Here is a 22,852-nt window from a genome sequence, read left to right on the forward strand (position 1 = left end):
AGCTTGACTTAACATCCTGAAGACTTGAATAAAGTAACCTACATGACACCAGGCTCCAGCTTCTATTTACAACATTTTTGGCGACTTTGAGACGTTTTGGAGCATATTTACAAGGTACAGACAACGGAAACAAGAAGTAAAGAACCCTCAACGTAAAGCAAAAGCAAGTATAAAGGAACTGTTCAAGATAATAGAGCCTGTATGTTGAAATAACTTTTTTAAAATAAAGAAAGTTTGAAGCAGAAGACAAGACATCCACCCTGGTAAGTCCCACCAGTCTCCTGTGTAATCGGACGGCCTGCAAACCCAGGGTGTAATTCTGCATAATATTGTGTGAGACTTGGTGATGTTCACTAATGTGTGAAAAGCAGTTATCAACCTTTAACTACATATCGAAATTGGAAGGCTGTTGTTTAACTTAATTCAGCAAGCTTAATTCATCAAGTCTGTTGTAGAGAGCTATAATTATTGACTGTCATCGAGTGGCTGACACTGAATTTAAAAGAACAAGGCACCGTCTGAGTATGCCAGAAGACCAGCAGTCTGGTGTGTTTATAAAACTGTCATGGGAAAAAGAGTTGAACTTAAAACTGTCATCATCGTGAGCCAGTGAGCATGAAGATGTCAATTTCACATTGTGGGCCTGAAGGAATCCCATCGTGTGTAGAAAGAGTTAAAAGGCAGCAGATGTCTTTTTTTTTTTTAAAACAGACTGACTTGAAAGAATTTCACGCAGCTGATGTATCTTTTAAGCAATTTGAGCTGTCACATTGTGTGCCTGGAACATTTCAAAGAAGAACACACAGCGCTTGTGTTTATCAACTGTGCTGAATCATTGGAAATGTTTGGGAATGTTTTTCTTTTTCTTCAACAATACTCGAACTGCGCAATGTGAAAGGCGCGACAGGAGATGGCTGCATTTGAAATATGTGCGAGGTCATACTGATGGGAAATGCGCCACAGATACTTTGACTGTTGTTTTTTTTATGGTTGTAATGTCATGAACAAAACTGCGCAGTCTGGAATGCATAACTGTCATTTTTAAAAGAAGCACGAGGGACGCTTGAAGCCTACCTTTTCTCTTCAGCTCCCTGTGACGTGATTCCTTTGTTATGCTCTTGCACGTTTGGCAGCAGAGGCGTGCCCAGAGCCACCCAGCGCTGCGTAAAATTCGTGCCACCATTTCATTAGAGGAATACACTGAGCGTTACCATGGAAACGGCCCATGGGACTTGCGAGCCTCTTCACCACACGTTTTAAGATTGGTGAAGAGAAAATATTGCTGTTTTACATTTAGGTTAACATGGCTGTGGGTGTCACATCACAGAAAAATTTTACTTCTGGGATGAAGCAGTGAGACCTTACTCATGTGCAACTACTTTTCAGGGGAATAGAAAGAACTCTTGATGGTCGATTTTATTCTGGATGTGACATGGGAGTTAAGCCCTGACTATGAGGGAAGTGCTATTGGAATGCTGTTTTTGTGGAAGACGTCGCGAATCGTGCCATATTTACAGCGTTTCCTGCTACTGAAGAGAACTTCAAGGAGAACTCGGGTGAGAGGCCGCTCACCGGAGCATGGGACTTTATCTAACATTACTTTTGCTGGTCTTTTGTAGTGTTTGTCTGGTGCTTTCTGGGAGTGGTGGTTGGTGAGTGTATGTTTCAGGGAAGAGTGTGTGTTTTTTTTTTGTATGATTGGTTGCAAGTAATGGTGTGTACAGTGAGTACCTGCATAGTTTTGTGTTTGTACTGCTGTGAGCCACGCAGAGTATTTTCAGGTGGTGTGTGAGTGGCAGTGCTGTATTATCGTGCACCTACAGGGTGGTGTTCATTTATAGCTTGTTGTTTTGGGGTCAGGAAGGACCTGTACAGTTTATTATAGGAGGAGTTGTTGTTGAGATCTGTGCACATGGTTTGCATGTGTGGTTGTGTTGGGAGTTATAAACTTATATACTCATATTTTAATGAAGTGTACCCTGCCTCTTTTATGGTTTTGGGATTATGAATGTATCCCAGTTATGGTTCACGGGGAGAGTTGTACCCCGTTACAGTTTAGAGTATGCTCTTTAAAATTTAAGGGTACCCCTTTAATATTTGGGGACGGAGCAGTGGCTACTCCAAGGTGCAGTTCACGGGGAGGGTTGTACCCCGTTACGGAGCAAAGTTGACTCCATTAAATTTGAGTTTGTGTTTCCCAAGGAAAGGGGATGGGACTTGGGACTAGTTGTGTTTGGGATGTGTTGTCGTTGACTTGTGTTTGTAACTGTTTGGGATATGTTTGTTCTCCATCTGTGGAATGGATGCTATGTGTACTTTCATATGGCTGTGTACACACAAGCTAATTTTATTTATTGTATTTCCATCTTGTTGATTTCCCTAAAGAAAGAAGATGTGTTATATTTAGCCTGTCTTCTTTCTACCTCTGGGGATTTCATGGTCACTCACATGATGTCACCACTAGAACCTTGGGTGACATCATGGAGTGTTTGTGGCTTAGCCTGGTGACAACTGGCAGTTGGAACCAGGCAGGCTGAGTTGCAAGCTAGTCACTCCTGGTGGGTCTTCTTTGTAGCTTGACTTAACATCCTGAAGACTTGAATAAAGTAACCTACATGATACCAGGCTCCAGCTTCTATTTACAACACATGTATTTCCTTATTCTTTGGACTTCTACTGAAATCTGATCATGCTGACACAGACATTTCACTTTGCCTACTGTACTAATGTACCTATTGAATTTACATTAGGTTTGCATATTTACAGGATTGATTAGTAATTTAAATACAACCTTAATCCTATTCAGTGATTCTTGGTCCTCATTGTGGAGTCACGCGGGGGTCACAAGCTAAAATTGTATTTGTGATGTTTTCCCCCCTTCAATGCTTCACGTCAGCTATAAAAGGCTCATATAACCAATGGGGAAAAATGTGATCCCTTGAATAAGAGATTATGTTGTAAAGACCCAGCGCTCCAGCACTTCTGAATATTCTATAGATCCACCAGAATGTGGCAGAGGGATTAGAACTCAATTACTGTAGTCATATCTAAAAGACACAAGGGTCAGATTTTGAGAAGGGCTTTATGAAATAAAAAACATAAAAAGCCCTCAGCGATTTACAAATTCAACCTCAGATAAACCTTTGACAGAACCCTCTGCAAATGTCTTGTGAGAATGAAAGATTGGCCACCCTACATGAAGATAACAATGAAAGCGCTCACATTTTCAATAAATCAAAGCTCTCAGTTTTCCAGTGTGAATAACTCAACCAGTCCAGGTTATTGCTTTTTGTTCTGAGAACTCAAAGCCTGAGTTTTTTAACTGATAAACCAAGACTACCTGAACTCGATGAGCTGCTCTTGGGGACAGGGTCATGAATGTTCGTGAGTTCACTTAAGAATCTATCACTTCTACACATTGAATTTTTATTTAAAACTTGAATTTTCTTTATTATTTTTTTTACGTGACGTATGTTGCACCTTTTACATGACAAATATTTTGCTGTGTCAGCCCGTGCTCAGGCTCCTAGAGCCAAGCTTGACTCTTGGTTTGGCTCTCCCTAATAATCAGCGGGCTCTCCTATCTCTAAAAAGCTTCTTAGGTTTCCAAATCTTTTCCAAGGTGAAAAAGAGCTCATCGTGTGAATAGTCCTGCCAAGTACCAGGCATCAGACTAACACATTTTAGTGTGGAGGTCCGCATCACTGCACAAAAATGCATTAGTCAACCATTTTAAGTGCTTTCACACTACTGGCGCACTGTGAAGGAGACATGTGAGTGATCACAGTCACTACTGCGGCTGGCTGGGCTCAGCTGACTTCATTGTAAACAGCTGAGACCAGCTGTGGCCATTTTGCTTGGTCTGCAATTCCATCTTGCTCCTAACAGTGAGTGTAGAGCCAGCCAAGTGAATCGGGGTGGCGCTTTCCCAGTGTTGCTATTTTTCAGCAACTGGCATCTTCACAACCAGTTAGTACCACTGACACCTTTTGGCAGCCGCCTGTGGCATTATCTGCAGAGGATCACACTGTTCTTTCTATCTTGATTTGGCGCCCGCCGCCAGATTGGGGCAGCTGGTGCCCGTCAGGTCGTGCAAGTGAACAGACTCTGTCTGACTACCTGCAGGGTCCGGACTCGGCACAGGCTGCGGCACCCTGATGTGTTTTTTTTATTTTAATTACCTGCCAGGAATTGCTGCCACCAGCCGGAGTTTGACTGTCCCCCCCTGACCTTGTCAGATGGACACTTCAGGGCAGCCCGAGGCAGCAGGACGCTCGCTGCAGCACAGAGACACTATGGGCCTGGCTTTCTATGAAGGTTGCTGCAGGCTTTCCTCGAAGATCCGGGGCCTCCTTTTCCTAATAGTTTATTTTGGTTTGACTTCTAAGGTACTGGAATGATTTTTCTTTTGATAATAAAGTGTTTGTTTCAACTGTTGTTGTGCAGGGGCCCGCATGTTGCGTATGCCAGGTTTTCCTCGCCTGACGGTGTTTTTAGACAGTTCGCTTTTACTTTATGGAGTGACGAGGCCTGTGTGTTCTGTATATCTGTAAGCGGTTGCAGCCAGTGCTGGACACGCTTACTTCTGTTTTACTGGTTCCGCTGGCGAGTGAGAAAGACAGGGCAATTGGCCCTTTTAACTACAACAATGTAGGGACCGCCTCTCTCCTCAGGTGCTGTTTTGTCTCAAATAAATCACCTTCTTCTGAATTCCTTGTGTGTCCAGGAGTTTTCTGGCAACAATTAAAATCATGCCAAGATAACTCTTGTGAATAATGTTCCTGCTGAAGAAAGATCAGCGTTTTGTCTAGTGGCAGTTTTCATCTCTCCTGAAGTAGCACAGAGGGTTAATATGCCTGCTGCAAAGAACTTGTATATGCTGGTCACTAAAGTGCATTTAATGTGTGTAGCTCAGTGGGTTACTGCTTTTTTACAAAGATTACAAAGATTGTTACTTACAGTTCATAAATTACAATCCTAATTTAACACAATTACTTATGAAGGGCCTGTATTCAAACTGTGTGGTATAGGTTAGAACAGAGGTCTTCAAACTTTTGGGTGCAGAGACCCCCCTGTCAACATTTTCTGTCGTAAGGACCCCCTCCTGAGAAACATTTCTAAACCTGTAGGCAGGGCTACTGGAATTATGAGGCAGGTGAGGACCAAATTACACGACTGGCTTGACTAAATTGTGTGGGAAGAAAATGTAAATAATGTTATATGATGCAGCGTTGTTTTGGGATAGAATTGTTTCATTATTTTGACATTTTTTGCACACAGTAACACTGAGGAAAGATTTCACCCCATCAGTACCAGTTTATAACCAAAATACAGCAATTAACATCAGAAAGATGTCTAGTCAACCTTTGTGAAGGGCCTTCCACTCCGTAGGAATACTTGCTGCCACATAGGAAGCTCACCTGGCCATGGCCGGGAGCAGCAGGGGTCCCTTAAAACTCTGGCGGTCTTGTGCAGAATTAAGCAATTTACCCATGCCGCTTTCCTCTCACCCCTCCCTTCCATCCCTCTCTCCTCTCCCAATCCCCGATCCCTTTCACTTTGCAAGCCATTTTCTTTCGCCCCTTTTTACAACTTCTGAACTCTCCCCATTCAACTTCTCACTTCACCCTTAATCACCTCTTGCCATTCTGTCTTTTCACTGCCCTCATCTCTAACAGTCTCTCGCATTTATCTGATGGCTTCTCTGGCCTGTCACCTCCCGTACCCATCTGCACTTCTCATTCACCTCAAGTCTCTCCATTCAAATTGTTGTCTGTTTGTATCTTACACCTCTCCAGTCCCCCATTCATCTTTCACATCTCTCCTTTGTTCTTCCACACCTTCTTGAACCAATGTCCCTTTCCCCTGTTACCTCAGCACCAGTGCTTAATTTGGGCAGGTGGTTTACAGTGCTATGCACTGGCACCTAATTGTGCACACTGGCACTGTAACCATCTGCCACATGGTGGCTCTGTCTGTGTAATGTAGAGATGAGCAGAACAGCTGTTTTTTTAATTCAATATAAAAAACGATAAACTCCTGACATCCATGCCATTCTTATAGCTTTGGGGGCTTGAAATAGTCACACTTGTACAAGTATTATGATTGGTAGTTGCATAGGTATTATCATTGGCCGCACAGGCAAGGCAATGGGTGGGTGGTTAAAGTTGCAGTGGCCTACTGGTGAGGTCTCTGGTACAAGTTTTATTACAAATTAATCACTGGGGAGCGTGGCTTGGACGCTGCAGCGAAATGGCGGATCCTGCGTGAGCTCTGTTTTTCAACGGACCTCATATCTGTCTATGAGCCGTTTTCACGCTGTCTCCGTCTCCCGAAGTAACGGGCTTTTGCGTCGGAAGATGCGGCGCACATTCTGGCGGTATTTTTGGCGTCTTTCTATTCTGGATACCTGAGTTACTGCTTGTTGCTGCTTTCTCCTCATCACGACGCGTGTGGCCTCCATTTTAGGACGCCGCATTTGCGTCTCTTCACATGGTGGTAATTTCAACGGACCTTATATTTTCTCCTGGCCCCTATCATTGACACATGGTCTATGCTGCATGCTCATTCCTATGGTTTCCTGCATTATTTTTGTGGTGAATGTCTCCTCAAACTTGTGGATTTTGAATAGCTCTTCACCTCCGGACAGATGTGGTTTGCTTCTGTTTTAACTTAATGCGCATACTATTTTTGGCACTATCTTTTTCCTGTCATATTTTTGAGGAATTGTTCTATAGTGTCATCTTATTTACATATTTCCGCTTAAAGAGCGCTCTGGGATGTCAGTAATCTTCATCATTAATTCCAAAGTTACACGGTCTTAAATACAGTATAACTTTGCCTCCACCGGCACCCCATTTCATGTTTTGGTTGTGTGCGGCCGCTATTTAATAGCCGCTGAGTACACGCTCTTCAGTACCACATGGACTTATACAACTCTTATTGTGGTTGGCCAAGGTTTTAGCCCCATGTCTCTGACATAGCCTATTCTAACTTCTATCTGTTGAATTGACCACTAACATCAATGTTTTTTCTTGAGGAATTTTACTTGTGCATTCTAAGAGTTTTTACCTCACGTTTGCACTCATTTTAAATCCCAATCTCGCTGCAACAGTCTGTTGGATTCTTCACCGAGCCCTATTGCTTTCTCTACTATTATGGCTACCGACTCACACTCTGCCAGGTCCTCTGTCATGGGCACGAAACCAAATCGACAAAAAAATGACCCACTGTCTCCTATTCATTCCTCTCAGAACCCTGTCCTGGACTCTATCCTGGAGGAAGTGTGGGGTCTCCAGCCTTTTATGTCGGCAACGAATGAAAAAACTGAAACAAATTGAGGAAAGATGGATTGTTATGGAGAGTAAAGTGCTGGACTTAGAACAACGTGTTGGCGTCCTACAGGATATCTCCACAAAGATTCCAATATTAGAGCAGGGAATACATAAATTGAAAATCCACACAGAGGATTTGAAAATCGCAATTGTCGTAACAACCTACGCCTTTATGGTCTTCTGGAAAATGTTGAGGGCTCCAACATGGTACTCTTTCTTCAAAAATTTCTTCCAAAGTTCCTTAATCTTCAGTCTCCAAATACTCCTCTCAACATCCAAAGAGCACATCGCTTGGGTCGTATTACCTCTGATCCCGCAAAACCATGTGGAATCATTATGCTATTCCTGGAGTTTACTGAATTGATGTCTGTCCGGAGAGCTGTTAAACTCAAACGTCGTCTTATTTAGTCTGGTCACAACATCTTCATCTCGCAAGACATCTCCAATGCAACCAACGCACGTCAAAAGGAGTTTCTAGCCCTGCGTCCTCAAATGAGACATCTTAATGTTCAATATGGAATACTTCATCCATGTCATCAAGATTACTCATGATGGGCGCTCACGGTCCTTCGATGATCCTGAGAAATTAAAACTTTTTGTTCACTCCTTTTCTTCCTCTGGAATGGATACTAATGTTTGATTTTCCTGTTTTGCCCCTCTCTTTTTATCCTTATATGAGTAGCTTATTAGCTCTATCTTCTTAAATTCATATGTTTTCCTTTTTTCTGTATCTTTGACATATACTATCTTCATTTCTGTCTCATTCCTCTTCTCTTTCTCTTTTTTTTCTTTCTCTCTTGCACACGATTTCCATCTTATTGTGGCTCTCGTTTTTCTATATTTTGTATTCATTCTTTCGAGAGCCGCTTAGCCCTGCGTCACCATGCTCGCCCCTCGTTGTTTTTTCTTTTCTTTACAGATATGGCTGTTTTGCCCTGATCTGTTTGTTCACCTACTTTTCCACAGGCGACGTCCATGCATCAAGATGAGTTCAAGCCGACTGCACACCGTAAGACAAATCATTAGAGTCACACTGACAGAAACTAATATACTGTCATATCACAGCACGACAATGTATGCGCCAACCTAATTGTTCCAAAACGTGTATTCAATCATAATAACTCCCCTTATTTGTCTGGCAGACCCACTGCTATAGCCTTCTCAATGAATTTAAGTTCTCGCAGTCTTGTGGCCATTGGTATTCAGTCATTATAAAGTGCTCCAAGGCAAGTATATAATGCAGATTTATTGTGTATTGATATATAAACTGATTCCTAATCCTCTTCCCCTGCCACCAAATATTTAGGTCAGTGATCCTGTACCTCTTCAAGCACCCAGGTAGAATTTACATAACCTTTTATAGCACTTCGTGCCACACTGCAGCCGTTTCTAAGTGAGTTAAATGACAGCTGTTACTATTACCAATTTAATGGCACTCAGTCTACCAACTTTTAAAGAACGCAAGGCTGAGTCTGCCTTCCTGGGACTTTAACGAGTGATTTAGATCATTGTAAATGGCAGCATCCAGTGTTAATTCACAGAGACCTAATGTTACTCTGTGCTATGTCGTTCCGTGTTGCTTTGCAAAAACTAGTGCTGTATGTTAAAATATGACCATTACCTTTTGGGACTGTAAAACAGCACTGACGTTTACATAAAAAATGAGTCAAATAATTTGCATACATTCTTTACGGCCAAATGCACCCTGATAAGTCTGCAAACACAGCCCAGCGGAGCCCACAGCAGCTCGAGCTGAGACGCACTACGGGTGAGTAGGGGGGGAGGGGGGCTGAATCCCTTGTAGTCGTATGGGCCTGGGCAAAAGTGTGACCAAGAATGCGCGACCCCCTTGCCATCACTCCACGGCCCCCCTGCAAAAAATGTCAAAATAATGAAACAATTCTATCCCACAATAACGCGGCATCATATAACAGTATTTACATTTTCTTCCCACACGATTTAGTCAAGCCAGTCGTATAATTTGGTCCTCACCTGCCTCATAATTGCAGTAGCCCTGCCTACAGGTTTAGAAATGTTTGTCAGGAGGTGGTCCTTACGACTGAAAATTTTGACAGGGGGGGTCTCTGCACCCAAAAGATTGAAGACCTCTGCCCTACGATGTTATGAGGAAAGCTATAAACCAATTCAAACACACGAAAGAGAGATTAGTGCACTTCTATTACAGGTGCTTTGCTGCAGTTTCAAGATCCTCTCACGGTTTTTCTTTGCTCCAATGGGTGTAACTACTGGTATTTATCTGTTTCCATGAACTTCATTGCTTCATTTTGCTCACGAGAAAGTGTCGCTCAAGTGTCACACATCGGTCATTGCATTTCACTCATAAGGATACCGAAACTATGAAAATGTCACACGTTCGCAATTTCAAACCTCGCAGCTATGCGTGAACTGAAATGAGAAAACGATTTGAAATACCCGAGGGAAACGGTTATACAACCAGCCAACTTGTGTAACTTGGTTTTAGGAAATATTTGTACATTGTTAAACATTACTGAACAGAAAATGGATGAACCTGTCACCTGTAAATGGAGAAAGAGCCGACACCAGAATCATGCAGAGACACGGAAACTCAGCCATCTTCCAGCCGCAGCGCACGGCTTCTGAAACCAGGAAGTGGCCGGAGTCCTTCTCAGTTCGGGGAGAGTCAGTCACATGATACTCTGGCGAGCAAGTTTAAAGTTGTTGTCGTTCCCTGTCTAAGGGATCCAGTGAACAATACGGAGGTATTTTACAGAAAGGAAACCGAAGAGAAACAATTAAAACAAAGGCTTGTCTGGAGAAAATGTGTTGTTTTTGTATCGTAGAGAATTAAAGTAACATTCCCCACCTACTTGAATTAGGTACTGGACTGACTGAAAAGATTAAGACATAAAAACAAACGTTGGCAAAGCCGAAACCCCACCAGAGCAGCTTCAGACAGACGCAGCTCTACTCGGGCGGAGTTAGGGGATGTGATTCAGAGGGAAGCCGACCTCAACTGGGGGTTTAAATTACCGGACACTTGTACTGCAGCGGGTCACTGCCGCACGAGTTGAGACAGGCAGAAAAGCGTGCTTAATGCAAAGAATAATAACACATAAAATAAAGGGCGAATAAATTAATGCATGCACATAGTGAAAATAAGAAAAATATTTGATGGAGGAAATTCAATGATATAATGAAATAAGCACAAGGGGAAGAGTAGGAAAGAGAAGTGGCAGGGATTATTATTGAAAAAAAGGATACAAGAGGGAAAATATCAAACCGCGAGAAAGATTAAAGGGTGAAGGATGTGGAATGCAGCTGGACTCGTTCTAGTGTTTTGCTAAGTACTGTGTTACAAGTCACTCCTTGAGGGCTGGCCTCCCACATTCATAGCTGCCAAGGCTTTAGATTGCCATGTGTGACATTCTCAAAATTTCAGTGTAATTATGAGTGACATTTCAACAACTATGAGTGACATTCTGTGGGTGTGAGTGCTTTCGGCGTGGGAAGTTGCTGCAAGGTGTCTTGGTGTCGAGCGTGTTGTCGAGGCAGCGGTTTGTCGGTGGCCATCTGGTCGGTGGCTGGGGCTCCAGGCGGCGGCTGATTGTGGTGAGGGAAATGTCCGGGGACGCAGATGCGGTACGGGAGGCCTTACGGGAGTTGGGGAGGGCCGGGAGGGCGGACTTGCTTTGGCCTATACGAACTATGGATTGGAAACAAAAAGGGAAATTATGTGTGTTTAGAAGTAAATCTATAATTCATACTAAATTTATGGGAAAAAGTGATTGTGATCACAGTTTTTAATATGGGGGAAATTGGCCCTTATTCATGGGAGGTCAGGATCCTGTCATTTCCAGAGTTTATTATGTTTGTGGAGATCAAACATCTTTTACATTACCCAGAGGTGTGTACCCGAGGCTTGGCAATAGTCTTCCTGAAGATTTTTCCTGTAGAGCATTTGGATGATCATGTATGGAGTATGCATACTACAGTCAAAAGAAGCAGTAGTGGTGCTGAAATAGTAGAAGATATATTTGGTGCATTGATTCCTTCTGTAGGAGTAGTTTTGAATGATTTCAAAATTAGAAAGCTGTCCACTATAGTTGATAAGTTATCTAATACAACTGCAAATTGGTTGTTAGTTGTGGACACTGAAAGGATAGCTGTAAGGTTTATGGTAGTGCAGAATCGCCTTGCATTAGACATCCTTCTCATGAAGGAGGGTGGAGTCTGCAAGATGTTGAAGATTCACCAATGCTGCACCTCCAATCCAGATAAGAGTATAGAGATGAAGAAATACATTAAGAATATTAGAGACTTGAAGGGAGATTTAAAGGAATTGGAAGCTACAGGTACTTGGGAAGCAATTGGCAGTGGATTTGCTGAAGCAGGAAAATGGGTTGGAAACATTGGGAGTGCAATATTTGATTCAACTTTGAGACCCCTCTGTGATAATTGCCCTGTGTGCAATGAGTCTGTTTGTAATCTTTAAGGGGTAAAAGTATATGAAAGCAATAAGAGAGAGACAGGAAAGGGGCGGAATAAGAAGAAAGAGGAAAGATGTGGAACTAGAGGAGGGTCTGCATATTTTATGTTAAAATGAAATACTTGGAAAACTCTAGATGAAGAATGAAGAAAACCTCAGGGTTTTGATTTGATCTAGTCTGATAAGATTTGTATGTTGATTGTGATGGCTAACCGTCATCAGAGGGGGGTTGAAGCAGCGCAATTTTGAATCCACCCTTATGCATCACAGAAATGCATTATATATGTGCTTTTGACCTTATATACACTGTGTGCCATACCTTTATTATTGTGTGTGAAGCATTTAAATGTGTTATTGAAATGTATTCACTGTAGAGAATAGAGATTTATATGTGTACACTAATGTTCAGTTTAAACATGAAATCAAGTATTCTTTATTCATACTTTACACTTATTTTGCATATGTAAACATGCATTGTTTTATTCACGTTTGCATTTATTCCTAAAAGTTACAAGTTTGCATGTACAACCGAGTGTTCGAAGTGCACATTAAATGCTTTACTAAATTAAGCCTAAATAAGCCTAATTAAAGGCCTCAGTTGAAATGTGCTTTGCTTGTCAGTATGTTTTCCTTTTCTTGCAGGTTTATTATTTTGTTAGCTAAAGAAACGTTAATTGTCTGTATTTGGCAGCTGATTGAAAGGCCTGAAAGAAACTTAGCAGTGGACATGGTTAAATAATGGTCCAAAGAAGTTTTCAAAGAAGTTAAGTTTTCTGTTCATGATGTACCAGGGTGGCAAGATGTTCAAGGTGGAGAAGCGCAGTCTCAGTTTGATGCGTTGGGAAGTGGTGTTCTGATTAGTCTCTGGTGAACACGGAGAGAAGGTGTTTCAGAATCTCCTGTTACTTTTAAATTGGTGTTCTTATAGTTAGAGTTAGGAGAGATTCCCTTTAGATTTTGAGAGTTACAGACCTCTCTGCTTGCCCTCTTCTTGCAAGCGTGTAGCTTTATGCTAAATATGTTGTTATATTTAGCCTGTCTTCTTTCTACCTCTGGGGATTTCATTGTCACTCACATGATGTCACCACTAGAACCTTGGGTGACATCATGGAGTGTTTGTGGCTTAGCCTGGTGACAACTGGCAGTTGGAACCAGGCAGGCTGAGTGGCAAGCTAGTCACTCCTGGTGGGTCTTCTTTGTAGCTTGACTTAACATTCTGAAGACTTGAATAAAGTAACCTACATGATACCAGGCTCCAGCTTCTATTTACAACATTTTTGGCGACTTTGAGACGTTTTGGAGCATATTTACAAGGTACAGACAACGGAAACAAGAAGTAAAGAACCCTCAACGTAAAGCAAAAGCAAGTATAAAGGAACTGTTCAAGATAATAGAGCCTGTATGTTGAAAGAACTTTTTAAAATAAAGAAAGTTTGAAGCAGAAGACAAGACATCCACCCTGGTAAGTCCCACCAGTGTCCTGTGTAATCGGACGGCCTGCAAACCCAGGGTGTAATTCTGCATAATATTGTGTGAGACTTGGTGATGTTCACTAATGTGTGAAAAGCAGTAATCAACCTTTAACTACATATCGAAATTGGAAGGCTGTTGTTTAACTTAATTCAGCAAGCTTAATTCATCAAGTCTGTTGTAGAGAGCTATAATTATTGACTGTCATCGAGTGGGTGACACTGAATTTAAAAGAACAAGGCACCGTCTGAGTATGCCAGAAGACCAGCAGTCGAGTGTGTTTATAAAACTGTCATGGGAAAAAGAGTTGAACTTAAAACTGTCATCATCGTGAGCCAGTGAGCATGAAGATGTCAATTTCACATTGTGGGCCTGAAGGAATCACATCGTGTGTAGGAAGAGTTAAAAGGCAGCAGATGTCTTTTTTTTTTTAAACAGACTGACTTGAAAGAATTACATGCAGCTGATGTATCTTTTAAGCAAATTGAGCTGTCACATTGTGTGCCTGGAACATTTCAAAGAAGAACACGCAGCGCTTGTGTTTATAAACTGTGCTGAGTCATTGGAAATGTTTGGGAATGTTTTTCTTTTTCTTCAACAATACTCGAACTGCGCAATGTGAAAGGCGCGACAGGAGATGGCTGCATTTGAAATATGTGCGAGGTCATACTGATGGGAAATGCGCCACAGATACTTTGACTGTCGTTTTTTTTGATGGTTGTAATGTCATGAACAAAACTGCGCAGTCTGGAATGCATAACTGTCATTTTTAAAAGAAGCACGAGGGACGCTTGAAGCCAACCTTTTCTCTTCAGCTCCCTGTGACGTGATTCCTTTGTTATGCTCTTGCACGTTTGGCAGCAGAGGCGTGCCCAGAGCCACCCAGCGCTGCGTGAAATTCGTGCCACCATTTCATTAGAGGAATACACTGAGCGTTACCATCGAAACGGCCCATGGGACTTGCGAGCCTCTTCACCACACGTTTTAAGATTGGTGAAGAGAAAATATTGCTGTTTTACATTTAGGTTAACATGGCTGTGGGTGTCACATCACAGGAAAATGTTACTTCTGGGATGAAGCAGTGAGACCTTACTCGTGTGCAACTACTTTTCAGGGGAATAGAAAGAACTCTTGATGGTCGATTTTATTCTGGATGTGACATGGGAGTTAAGCCCTGACTATGAGGGAAGTGCTATTGGAATGCTGTTTTTGTGGAAGACGTCGCAAATCTTGCCATATTTACAGCGTTTCCTGCTACTGAAGAGAACTTCAAGGAGAACTCGGGTGAGAGACCGCTCACCGGAGCATGGGACTTTATCTAACATTACTTTTGCTGGTCATTTGTAGTGTTTGTCTGGTGCTTTCTGGGAGTGGTGGTTGGTGAGTGTATGTTTCAGGAAAGAGTGTGTGTTTTTTTTTGTATGATTGGTTGCAAGTTAATAGTGTGTACAGTGAGTACCTGCATTGTTTTGTGTTTGTACTGCTCTGAGCCACGCAGAGTATTTTCAGGTGGTGTGTGAGTGGCAGTGCTGTATTATCGTGCACCTACAGGGTGGTGTTCATTTATAGCTTGTTGTTTTGGGGTCAGGAAGGACCTGTACAGTTTATTATAGGAGGAGGAGTTGTTGAGATCTGTGCACATGGTTTGCATGTGTGGTTGTGTTGGGAGTTATAAACTTATATACTCCTATTTTAATGAAGTGTACCCTGCCTCTTTTATGGTTTTGGGATTATGAATGTATCCCAGTTATGGTTCACGGGGAGAGTTGTACCCCGTTACAGTTTAGAGTATGTTCTTTAAAATTTAAGGGTACCCCTTTAGTATTTGGGGACGGAGCAGTGGCCACTCCAAGGTGCAGTTCACGGGGAGGGTTGTACCCCGTTACGGAGCAAAGTTGACTCCATTAAGTTTGTGTTTGTGTTTCCCAAGGAAAGGTGATGGGACTTGGGACTAGTTGTGTTTGGGATGTGTTGTCGTTGACTTGTGTTTGTAACTGTTTGGGATGTGTTTGTTCTCCATCTGTGGAATGGATGCTATGTGTACTTTCATATGGATGTGTACACACAAGCTAATTTTATTTATTGTATTTCCATCTTGTTGATTTCCCTAAAGAAAGGAGATGTGTTATATTTAGCCTGTCTTCTTTCAACCTCTGGGGATTTCATGGCCACTCACATGATGTCACCACTAGAACCTTGGGTGACATCATGGAGTGTTTGTGGCTTAGCCTGGTGACAACTGGCAGTTGGAACCAGGCAGGCTGAGTGGCAAGCTAGTCACTCCTGGTGGGTCTTCTTTGTAGCTTGACTTAACGGATGTACCATGATACAACGCATACCGTTACAACTACCTACTATTACAACGCGACCATTACAACGCATACCATTACAACGCATAGCGCTTTGAGGTGCTGGATAGTGGTAAGTATAATTTACTATTCTAACTCCAGTCCCCGTGGACACTAGGGAAGGTGTTGGATAGTAAATTATACTTATTCCCTATCCTAGAGCGCCCCCCAGCGCAATGCGTTGTAATGGTATGCGTTGTAAAAGATGCGTTGTAATAGTAGGTAGTTGTAAAAGATGCGTTGTAACGGGTGTATACCGACTTAACATCCTGAAGACTTGAATAAAGTAACCTACATGATACCAGGCTCCAGCTTCTATTTACAACACATGTATTTCCTTATTCTTTGGACTTCTACTGAAATCTGATCATGCTGACACAGACATTTCACTTTGCCTACTGTACTAATGTACTTATTGAATTTACATTTGGTTTGCATATTTACAGGATTGATTAGTAATTTAAATACAACCTTAATCCTATTCAGTGATTCTTGGTCCTCATTGTGGAGTCACGCGGGGGTCACAAGCTAAAATAGTATTTATGATGTTCCCCCCCTTCAATGCTTCACGTCAGCTAAAAAAGGCTCATACAACCAATGGGGAAAAATGTGATCACTTGAATAAGAGATTATGTTGTAAAGACCCAGCGCTCCAGCACTTCTGAATATTCTATAGATCCTCCAGAATGTGGCAGAGGGATTAGAACTCAATTACTGTAGTCATATCTAAAAGAGACAAGGGTCTGATTTTGAGAAGGGCTTTATGAAATAAAAACATAAAAAGCCCTCAGCGATTTACAAACTCAACCTCAGATAAACCTTTGACAGAACCCACTGCAAATGTCTTGTGAGAATGAAAGATTGGCCACTCTACATGAAGATAACAATGAAAGCGCTCACATTTTCAATAAATCAAAGCTCTCAGTTTTCCAGTGTGAATAACTCAACCAGTCCAGGTTATTGCTTTTTGTTCTGAGAACTCAAAGCCTGAGTTTTTTAACTGATAAACCAAGACTACCTGAACTCGATGAGCTGCTCTTGGGGTCAGGGATGTTTGTGAGTTCACTTAAGAATCCATCACTTCTACACGTTGAATTTTGATTTAAAACTTGAATTTTCTTTATTATTTTTTTTACGTGACGTATGTTGCACCTTTTACATGACAAACATTTTGCTGTGTCAGCCCGTGCTCAGGCTCCTAGAGCCAAGCTTGACTCTTGGTTTGGCTCTCCCTAATAATCAGCGGGCTCTCCTATCTCTAAAAAGCTTCTTAGGTTTCCAAATCTTCTCCAAGGTGAAAAAGAGCTCATCGTGTGAATAGTCCTGCCAAGTACCAGGCATCAGACTAACACATTTTAGTGTAGAGGTCCGCATCACTGCACAAAAATGCATTAGTCAACCATTTTAAGTGCTTTCACACTACTGGCGCACTGTGAAGGAGACATGTGAGTGATCACAGTCACTACTGCGGCTGGCTGGGCTCAGCTGACTTCATTGTAAACAGCTGAGACCAGCTGTGGCCATTTTGCGTGGTCTGCAATGCCATCTTGCTCCTAACAATGAGTGTAGAGCCAGCCAAGTGAATCGGGGTGGCGCTTTCCCAGTGTTGCTATTTTTCAGCAACTGGCATCTTCACAACCAGTTAGTACCACTGACACCTTTTGGTAGCCGCCTGTGGCATTATCTGCAGAGGATCACACTGTTCTTTCTATCTTGATTTGGCGCCTGCCGCCAGATTGGAGCCGCTGGTGCCCGTCAGGTCGTGCATGTGAACAGACTCTGTCTGACTACCTGCAGGGTCCGGACTCGGCACAGGCTGCGGCACCCTGATGTGTTTTTTTATTTTAATTACCTGCCAGGAATTGCTGCCACCAGCCGGAGTTTGACTGTCCCCCCCTGACCTTGTCAGATGGACACTTCAGGGCAGCCCGAGGCAGCAGGACGCTCGCTGCAGCACAGAGACACTATGGGCCTGGCTTTCTATGAAGGTTGCTGCAGACTTTCCTCCAAGAGCCGGGGCCTCCTTTTCCTAATAGTTTATTTTGGTTCGATTTCTAAGGTACTGGAATGATTTTTCTTTTGATAATAAAGTGTTTGTTTCAACTGTTGTTGTGCAGGGGCCCGCATGTTGCGTATGCCAGGTTTTCCTCGCCTGACGGTGTTTTCAGACAGTTCGCTTTTACTTTATGAGGCCTGTGTGTTCTTTATATCTGTAAGCAGTTGCAGCCAGTGCTGGACACACTTACTTCTGTTTTACTGGTTCCGCTGGAGAGTGAGAAAGACAGGGCAATTGGCCCTTTTAACTTCAACAATTTAGGGACCGCCTCTCCCCTCAGGTGCTGTTTTGTCTCAAATAAATCACCTTCTTCTGAATTCCTTGTGTGTCCAGGAGTTTTCTGGCAACAATTAAAATCATGCCAAGATAACTCTTGTGAATAATGTTCCTGCTGAAGAAAGATCAGCGTTTTGTCTAATGGCAGTTTTCACCACTCCTGAGGTAGCACAGAGGGTTAATATGCCTGCTGCAAAGAACTTGTATATGCCGGTCACTAAAGTGCATATTATGTGTGTAGCTCAGTGGGTTACTGCTTTTTTTTACAAAGATTGTTACTTACAGTTCATAAATTACAATCCTAATTTAACACAATTACTTATGAAGGGCCTGTATTCAAACTGTGTGGTATAGGTTAGAACAGAGGTCTTCAAACTTTTGGGTGGAGAGACCCCCCTGTCAACATTTTCTGTCGTAAGGACCCCCTCCTGAGAAACATTTCTAAACCTGTAGGCAGGGCTACTGGAATTATGAGGCAGGTGAGGACCAAATTATACGACTGGCTTGACTAAATTGTGTGGGAAGAAAATGTAAATAATGTTATATGATGCAGCGTTATTTTGGGATAGAATTGTTTCATTATTTTGACATTTTTTGCACACAGTAACACTGAGGAAAGATTTCACACCATAAGTACCAGTTTATAACCAAAATACAGCAATTAACATCAGAAAGATGTCTAGTCAACCTTTGTGAAGGGCCTTCCACTCGGCAGGAATACGTGCTGCCACATTAGAAGCTCACCTGGCCCTGGCCAGGAGCAGCAGGTGTCCCTTAAAACTCTGGCGGTCTTGTGCAGAATTAAGCAATTTACCCATGCCACTTTCCTCTCACCCCTCCCTTCCATCTCTCTCTCCTCTCCCAATCCCGGATCCCTCTCACTTTGCAAGCCATTTTCTTTCACCGATTTTTACAACTTCTGAACTCTCCCCATTCAACTTCTCCCTTCACCCTTAATCACCTCTTGCCATTCTGTCTTTTCACTGCCCTCATCTCTAACAGTCTCTCACATTTATCTCATGGCTTCTCTGGCCCGTCACCTCCCGTGCCCATCTGCACTTCTCATTCACCTCAAGTCTCTCCATTCAAATTGTTGTCTGTTTGTATCTTACACCTCTCCAGTCCCCCATTCATCTTTCACATCTCTCCTTTGTTCTTCCACAACTTCTTGAACCAATGTCCCTCTCCCCTGTTACCTCAGCACCAGTGCTTAATTTGGGCAGGTGGTTTACGGTGCTACGCACTGGCACCTAATTGTGCACACTGGTACTGTGACCGTCTGACACATGGTGGCTCTGTCTGTGCAATTTAGAGATGAGCAGAACAGCGGTTTTTTAATTCAATATACATAAAAAAACGATAAACTCCTGACACCTATGCCATTCTTATAGCTTTGGGGGCTTGAAATAGCCACACTTGTACAAGTATTATGATTGGTAGGTGCATAGGTATTATCATTGGCCGCATAGGCATGGTAATGGGTGGATGGTTAAAGTTGAAGTGGCCTACTGGTGAGGTCCCTGGTACAAGTTTTATTACAAATTAATCACTGCTCAGCACCCACCCCAGTAATCCCTCTCTTACCCTATAGCTGCTGTCCCTCACCTGTGTCGCATCAAATTACTTTTTAGGTCACAGATCATCTCTTGGCTATCTTTTCTCACAGTTTACCAGTAGCTCTCCTCTGTGCCCTCAATTTTCCTTCACGCTCACTTCTTGTGTGTCTGCACTTTCCTTCGGCACTTCAAATTTCTCCTCATCCCTGGCCTCTTCAATTAAATTCTCTCACTCCCTTGCTGTACTTTCTCATCCTCTCATCTCTCCTCACCAAGCACACTGGTTGGACCTGTATGCTCCTCTTGGCCTGTGCCACTCTGCTTATTGTTCCCTAATTCAGGAAGGCGCAAATTGTCTGTCTTGCTGTTTTGGTGCAGGCCCCACAGTTATGGAACGTGCATTCTCCTTTGCTTCGCTCCTCCAAGAGTCTATTATCCTTTAGGAAGATATAAAAACCTGGCTCTATGCTCGGTAAGTCACCCCCTTTGGCTGGTTCTCCTTCCCCTTCTGTGTGTTTCTCATTTGCCTTCAGGCAGCAGATGACTGTTAGCTCCTGGACACCTTTTGGTAACAGTAGCGCACTACAAATGTAAACAAGCATTTGGCACAGCCAATAGGTCTCGCCTTTGGGACCTTATAAGTGTTTAGTTATTCAGCACAATATCCTTGACGCAACAACATCAAGTGTTGCATGGCTAAACACTTATAAGGTCCCAAAGGCGAGACCTACTGGCTATGCCAATGCTTGTTTTTATATTATAATTGACCCTTGTTTTCTTGATTGTGCGTTGTGAATTTTGGCAGACACTAGTGGATGGATGAAGCTGGTAGGACCCTACATGGTGGGTTTTAGTAAGAGCTTGTGGTCTAACTGTACTTTAGCGAAATGTGAGGCAGGATGCACGCCACATATCATGTTTTTGTCCTGCTTGTTGTTTCTCTTTCTCTTTAGAAATGGTGTTTTAGGGTCGATTTTGTCTTAATTTGTTACCTTCTTGCACTCTTTTATGAATTATTTGGGCAAGTAGTTTTTACCTTGCACTGACAGGATAAGGAGTACTATTTCAGGGACTGCATAATATGCACTCATTGTAATATTTGACGATTGCCTGGTTGGTAAAGTAAGTGTTGGTTCATATTGTGATAGTCTTTAACAATATACACTATATATTTTCATATAAGCTGTGTGGAGTCTCTTTTGTGGTGCATTTCTTGTGTTTAACACATTGCCTCTGGGATAAGCCAGAATGCTATTGCAAAGCTACAAAGGGGGTGAGCAATGGTCATCTTTGGTGTGTGATTTACCTGTCCTGACTAGAGTGGTGGGTTCTGCCTGGCTTAGGGGCATACCCTAGCCAATCAGAAACCACATTTGTAACATAGGTGTTTCCCCAGGCGATGTCCATGCATCAAGATGAATTCAAGCTCACTGCACACCGTAAGACAAATCATTAGAGTCACACTGACAGAAACTAATACCACAATATATGCGCTAACCTAATTGTTCCAAAAAGTGTATTCAATCATAATAACTCCCCTGATTTGTCTGTCAGACCCACTGCTATAGCCTTCTCAATGAATGTAAGTTCTCGCAGTCTCGTGGCCACTGGTATTCAGTCACTATAAAGTGCTCCAAGGCAAGTATATAATGCAGGTTTAGTGTATGGATATATAAACTGATTCCTAATCCTCTTCCCCTGCCACCAAATATTTAGGTCAGTGATCCTGTACCTCTTCAAGCACCCAGATAGAACTTACATAACCTTTTATAGCACTTCGTGCCACACTGCAGCCGTTTCTAAATGAGTTAAATGACAGCTGTTACAATTACCAATTTAATGGCACTCAGTCTACCAACTTTTAAAGAACGCAAGGCTGAGTCTGCCTTCCTGGGACTTTAACGAGTGATCTTTAGATCATTGTAAATGGCAGCATCCAGTGTTAATTCACAGAGACCTAATGTTACTCTGTGCTATTTCGTTCCGTGTTGCTTTGCAAAAACTAGTGCTGCATGTAAAATATGACCATTACCTTTTGAGACTGTAAAACAGCACTGACGTTTACATAAAAAATGAGTCAAATAATTTGCATACATTCTTTACGGCCAAATGCACCCTGATAAGACTGCAAACACAGCCCAGCGGAGCCCATAGCAGCTCGAGCTGAGACGCACTACGGGGGAGTAGGGGGCGAGGGGGGCTGAATCCCTTGTAGTCGTATGGGCCTGGGCAAAAGAGTGACCGGGAATGCGCAACGCCCTTGCCATCACTCCACGGCGCCCCTGCAAAAAATGTCAAAATAATGAAACAATTCTATCCCAAAATAACGCTGCATCATATAACATTATTTACATTTTCTTCCCACACAATTTAGTCAAGCCAGTCGTATAATTTGGTCCTCACCTGCCTCATAATTGCAGTAGCCCTGCCTACAGGTTTAGAAATGTTTGTCGGGAGGAGGTGGTCCTTACGACTGAAAATGTTGACAGGGGGGTCTCTGCACCCAAATGTTTGAAGACCTCTGCCCTACGCTGTTATGAGGAGAGCTATAAACCAAATCAAACACACGAAAGAGAGATTAGTGCACTTCCATTACAGGTGCTTTGCTGCAGTTTCAAGATCCTCCCACGTTTTTCTTTGCTCCAATGGGTGTAACTTCTGGTATTTATCTGTTTCCATGAACTTCATTGCTTGATTTTACTCGCGCGAAAGTGTCACTCTTAAGTGTCACACATCGGTCATTGAATTTCACTCATAAGTATACAGAAACTATGAAAATGTTACGTTAGCAATTTCAAACCTCGCAGCTATGCGTGAACTGAAATGAGAAAACGATTTGAAATACCCGAGGGAGACGGTTATACAACCAGCCAACTTGTGCAACTTGGCTTTAGGAAATATTTGTACATTGTTAAACATTACTGAACAGAAAATGGATGAACCTGTTACCTGTAAATGGAGAAAGAGCCGACACCAGAATCATGCAGAGACACGGAAACCCAGCCATCTTCCAGCCGCAGCGCACGGCTTCTGAAACCAGGAAGTGGCCGGAGTCCCTTTCAGTTCAGGGAGACTCAGTCACATGATACTCTGGCGAGCAAGTTTAAAGATGTTGTCGTTCCCTGTCTAAGGGATCCAGTGAACAATACGGAGGTATTTTACAGAAAGGAACCCGAAGAGAAACAATTAAAACAAAGGCTTGTCTGGAGAAAATGTGTTGTTTTTGTATCGTAGAGAATTAAACTAACATTCCCCCCCTACTTGAATTAGGTACTGGACTGACTGGAAAGAAGACATACACACAACGTTGGCAAAGCCGAAACCCCACCAGAGCAGCTTCAGAC

The 22,852-nt window shown here is 42.7% G+C and overlaps 1 protein-coding gene across 2 annotated transcripts in view; it reads right to left on the reverse strand.

The window, feature by feature from the left end:
* The window catches only part of LOC147668346 (sialate O-acetylesterase-like), a 615,033-nt gene extending 592,497 nt beyond the window's left edge, over positions 1–22,536 (reverse strand). The window contains exon 1 of one of the 2 annotated variants that reach the window (XM_086948579.1): positions 22,458–22,536. In XM_086948579.1, coding sequence (XP_086804705.1) covers positions 22,458–22,515 — 58 coding nt within the window. In that variant the 5' untranslated portion in view covers positions 22,516–22,536. Of the gene's footprint in view, positions 1–9,871; positions 9,984–22,457 lie in introns of those variants that run through there. The other variant, XM_086948580.1, reaches the window with a different exon arrangement.
* Between the last annotated feature and the right edge of the window lie 316 nt (positions 22,537–22,852).

This window comes from Lissotriton vulgaris, unplaced genomic scaffold (genome assembly GCF_964263255.1).
Source record: "Lissotriton vulgaris unplaced genomic scaffold, aLisVul1.2 SCAFFOLD_1016, whole genome shotgun sequence".
NCBI classification, from domain to species: Eukaryota; Metazoa; Chordata; class Amphibia; order Caudata; family Salamandridae; genus Lissotriton; species Lissotriton vulgaris.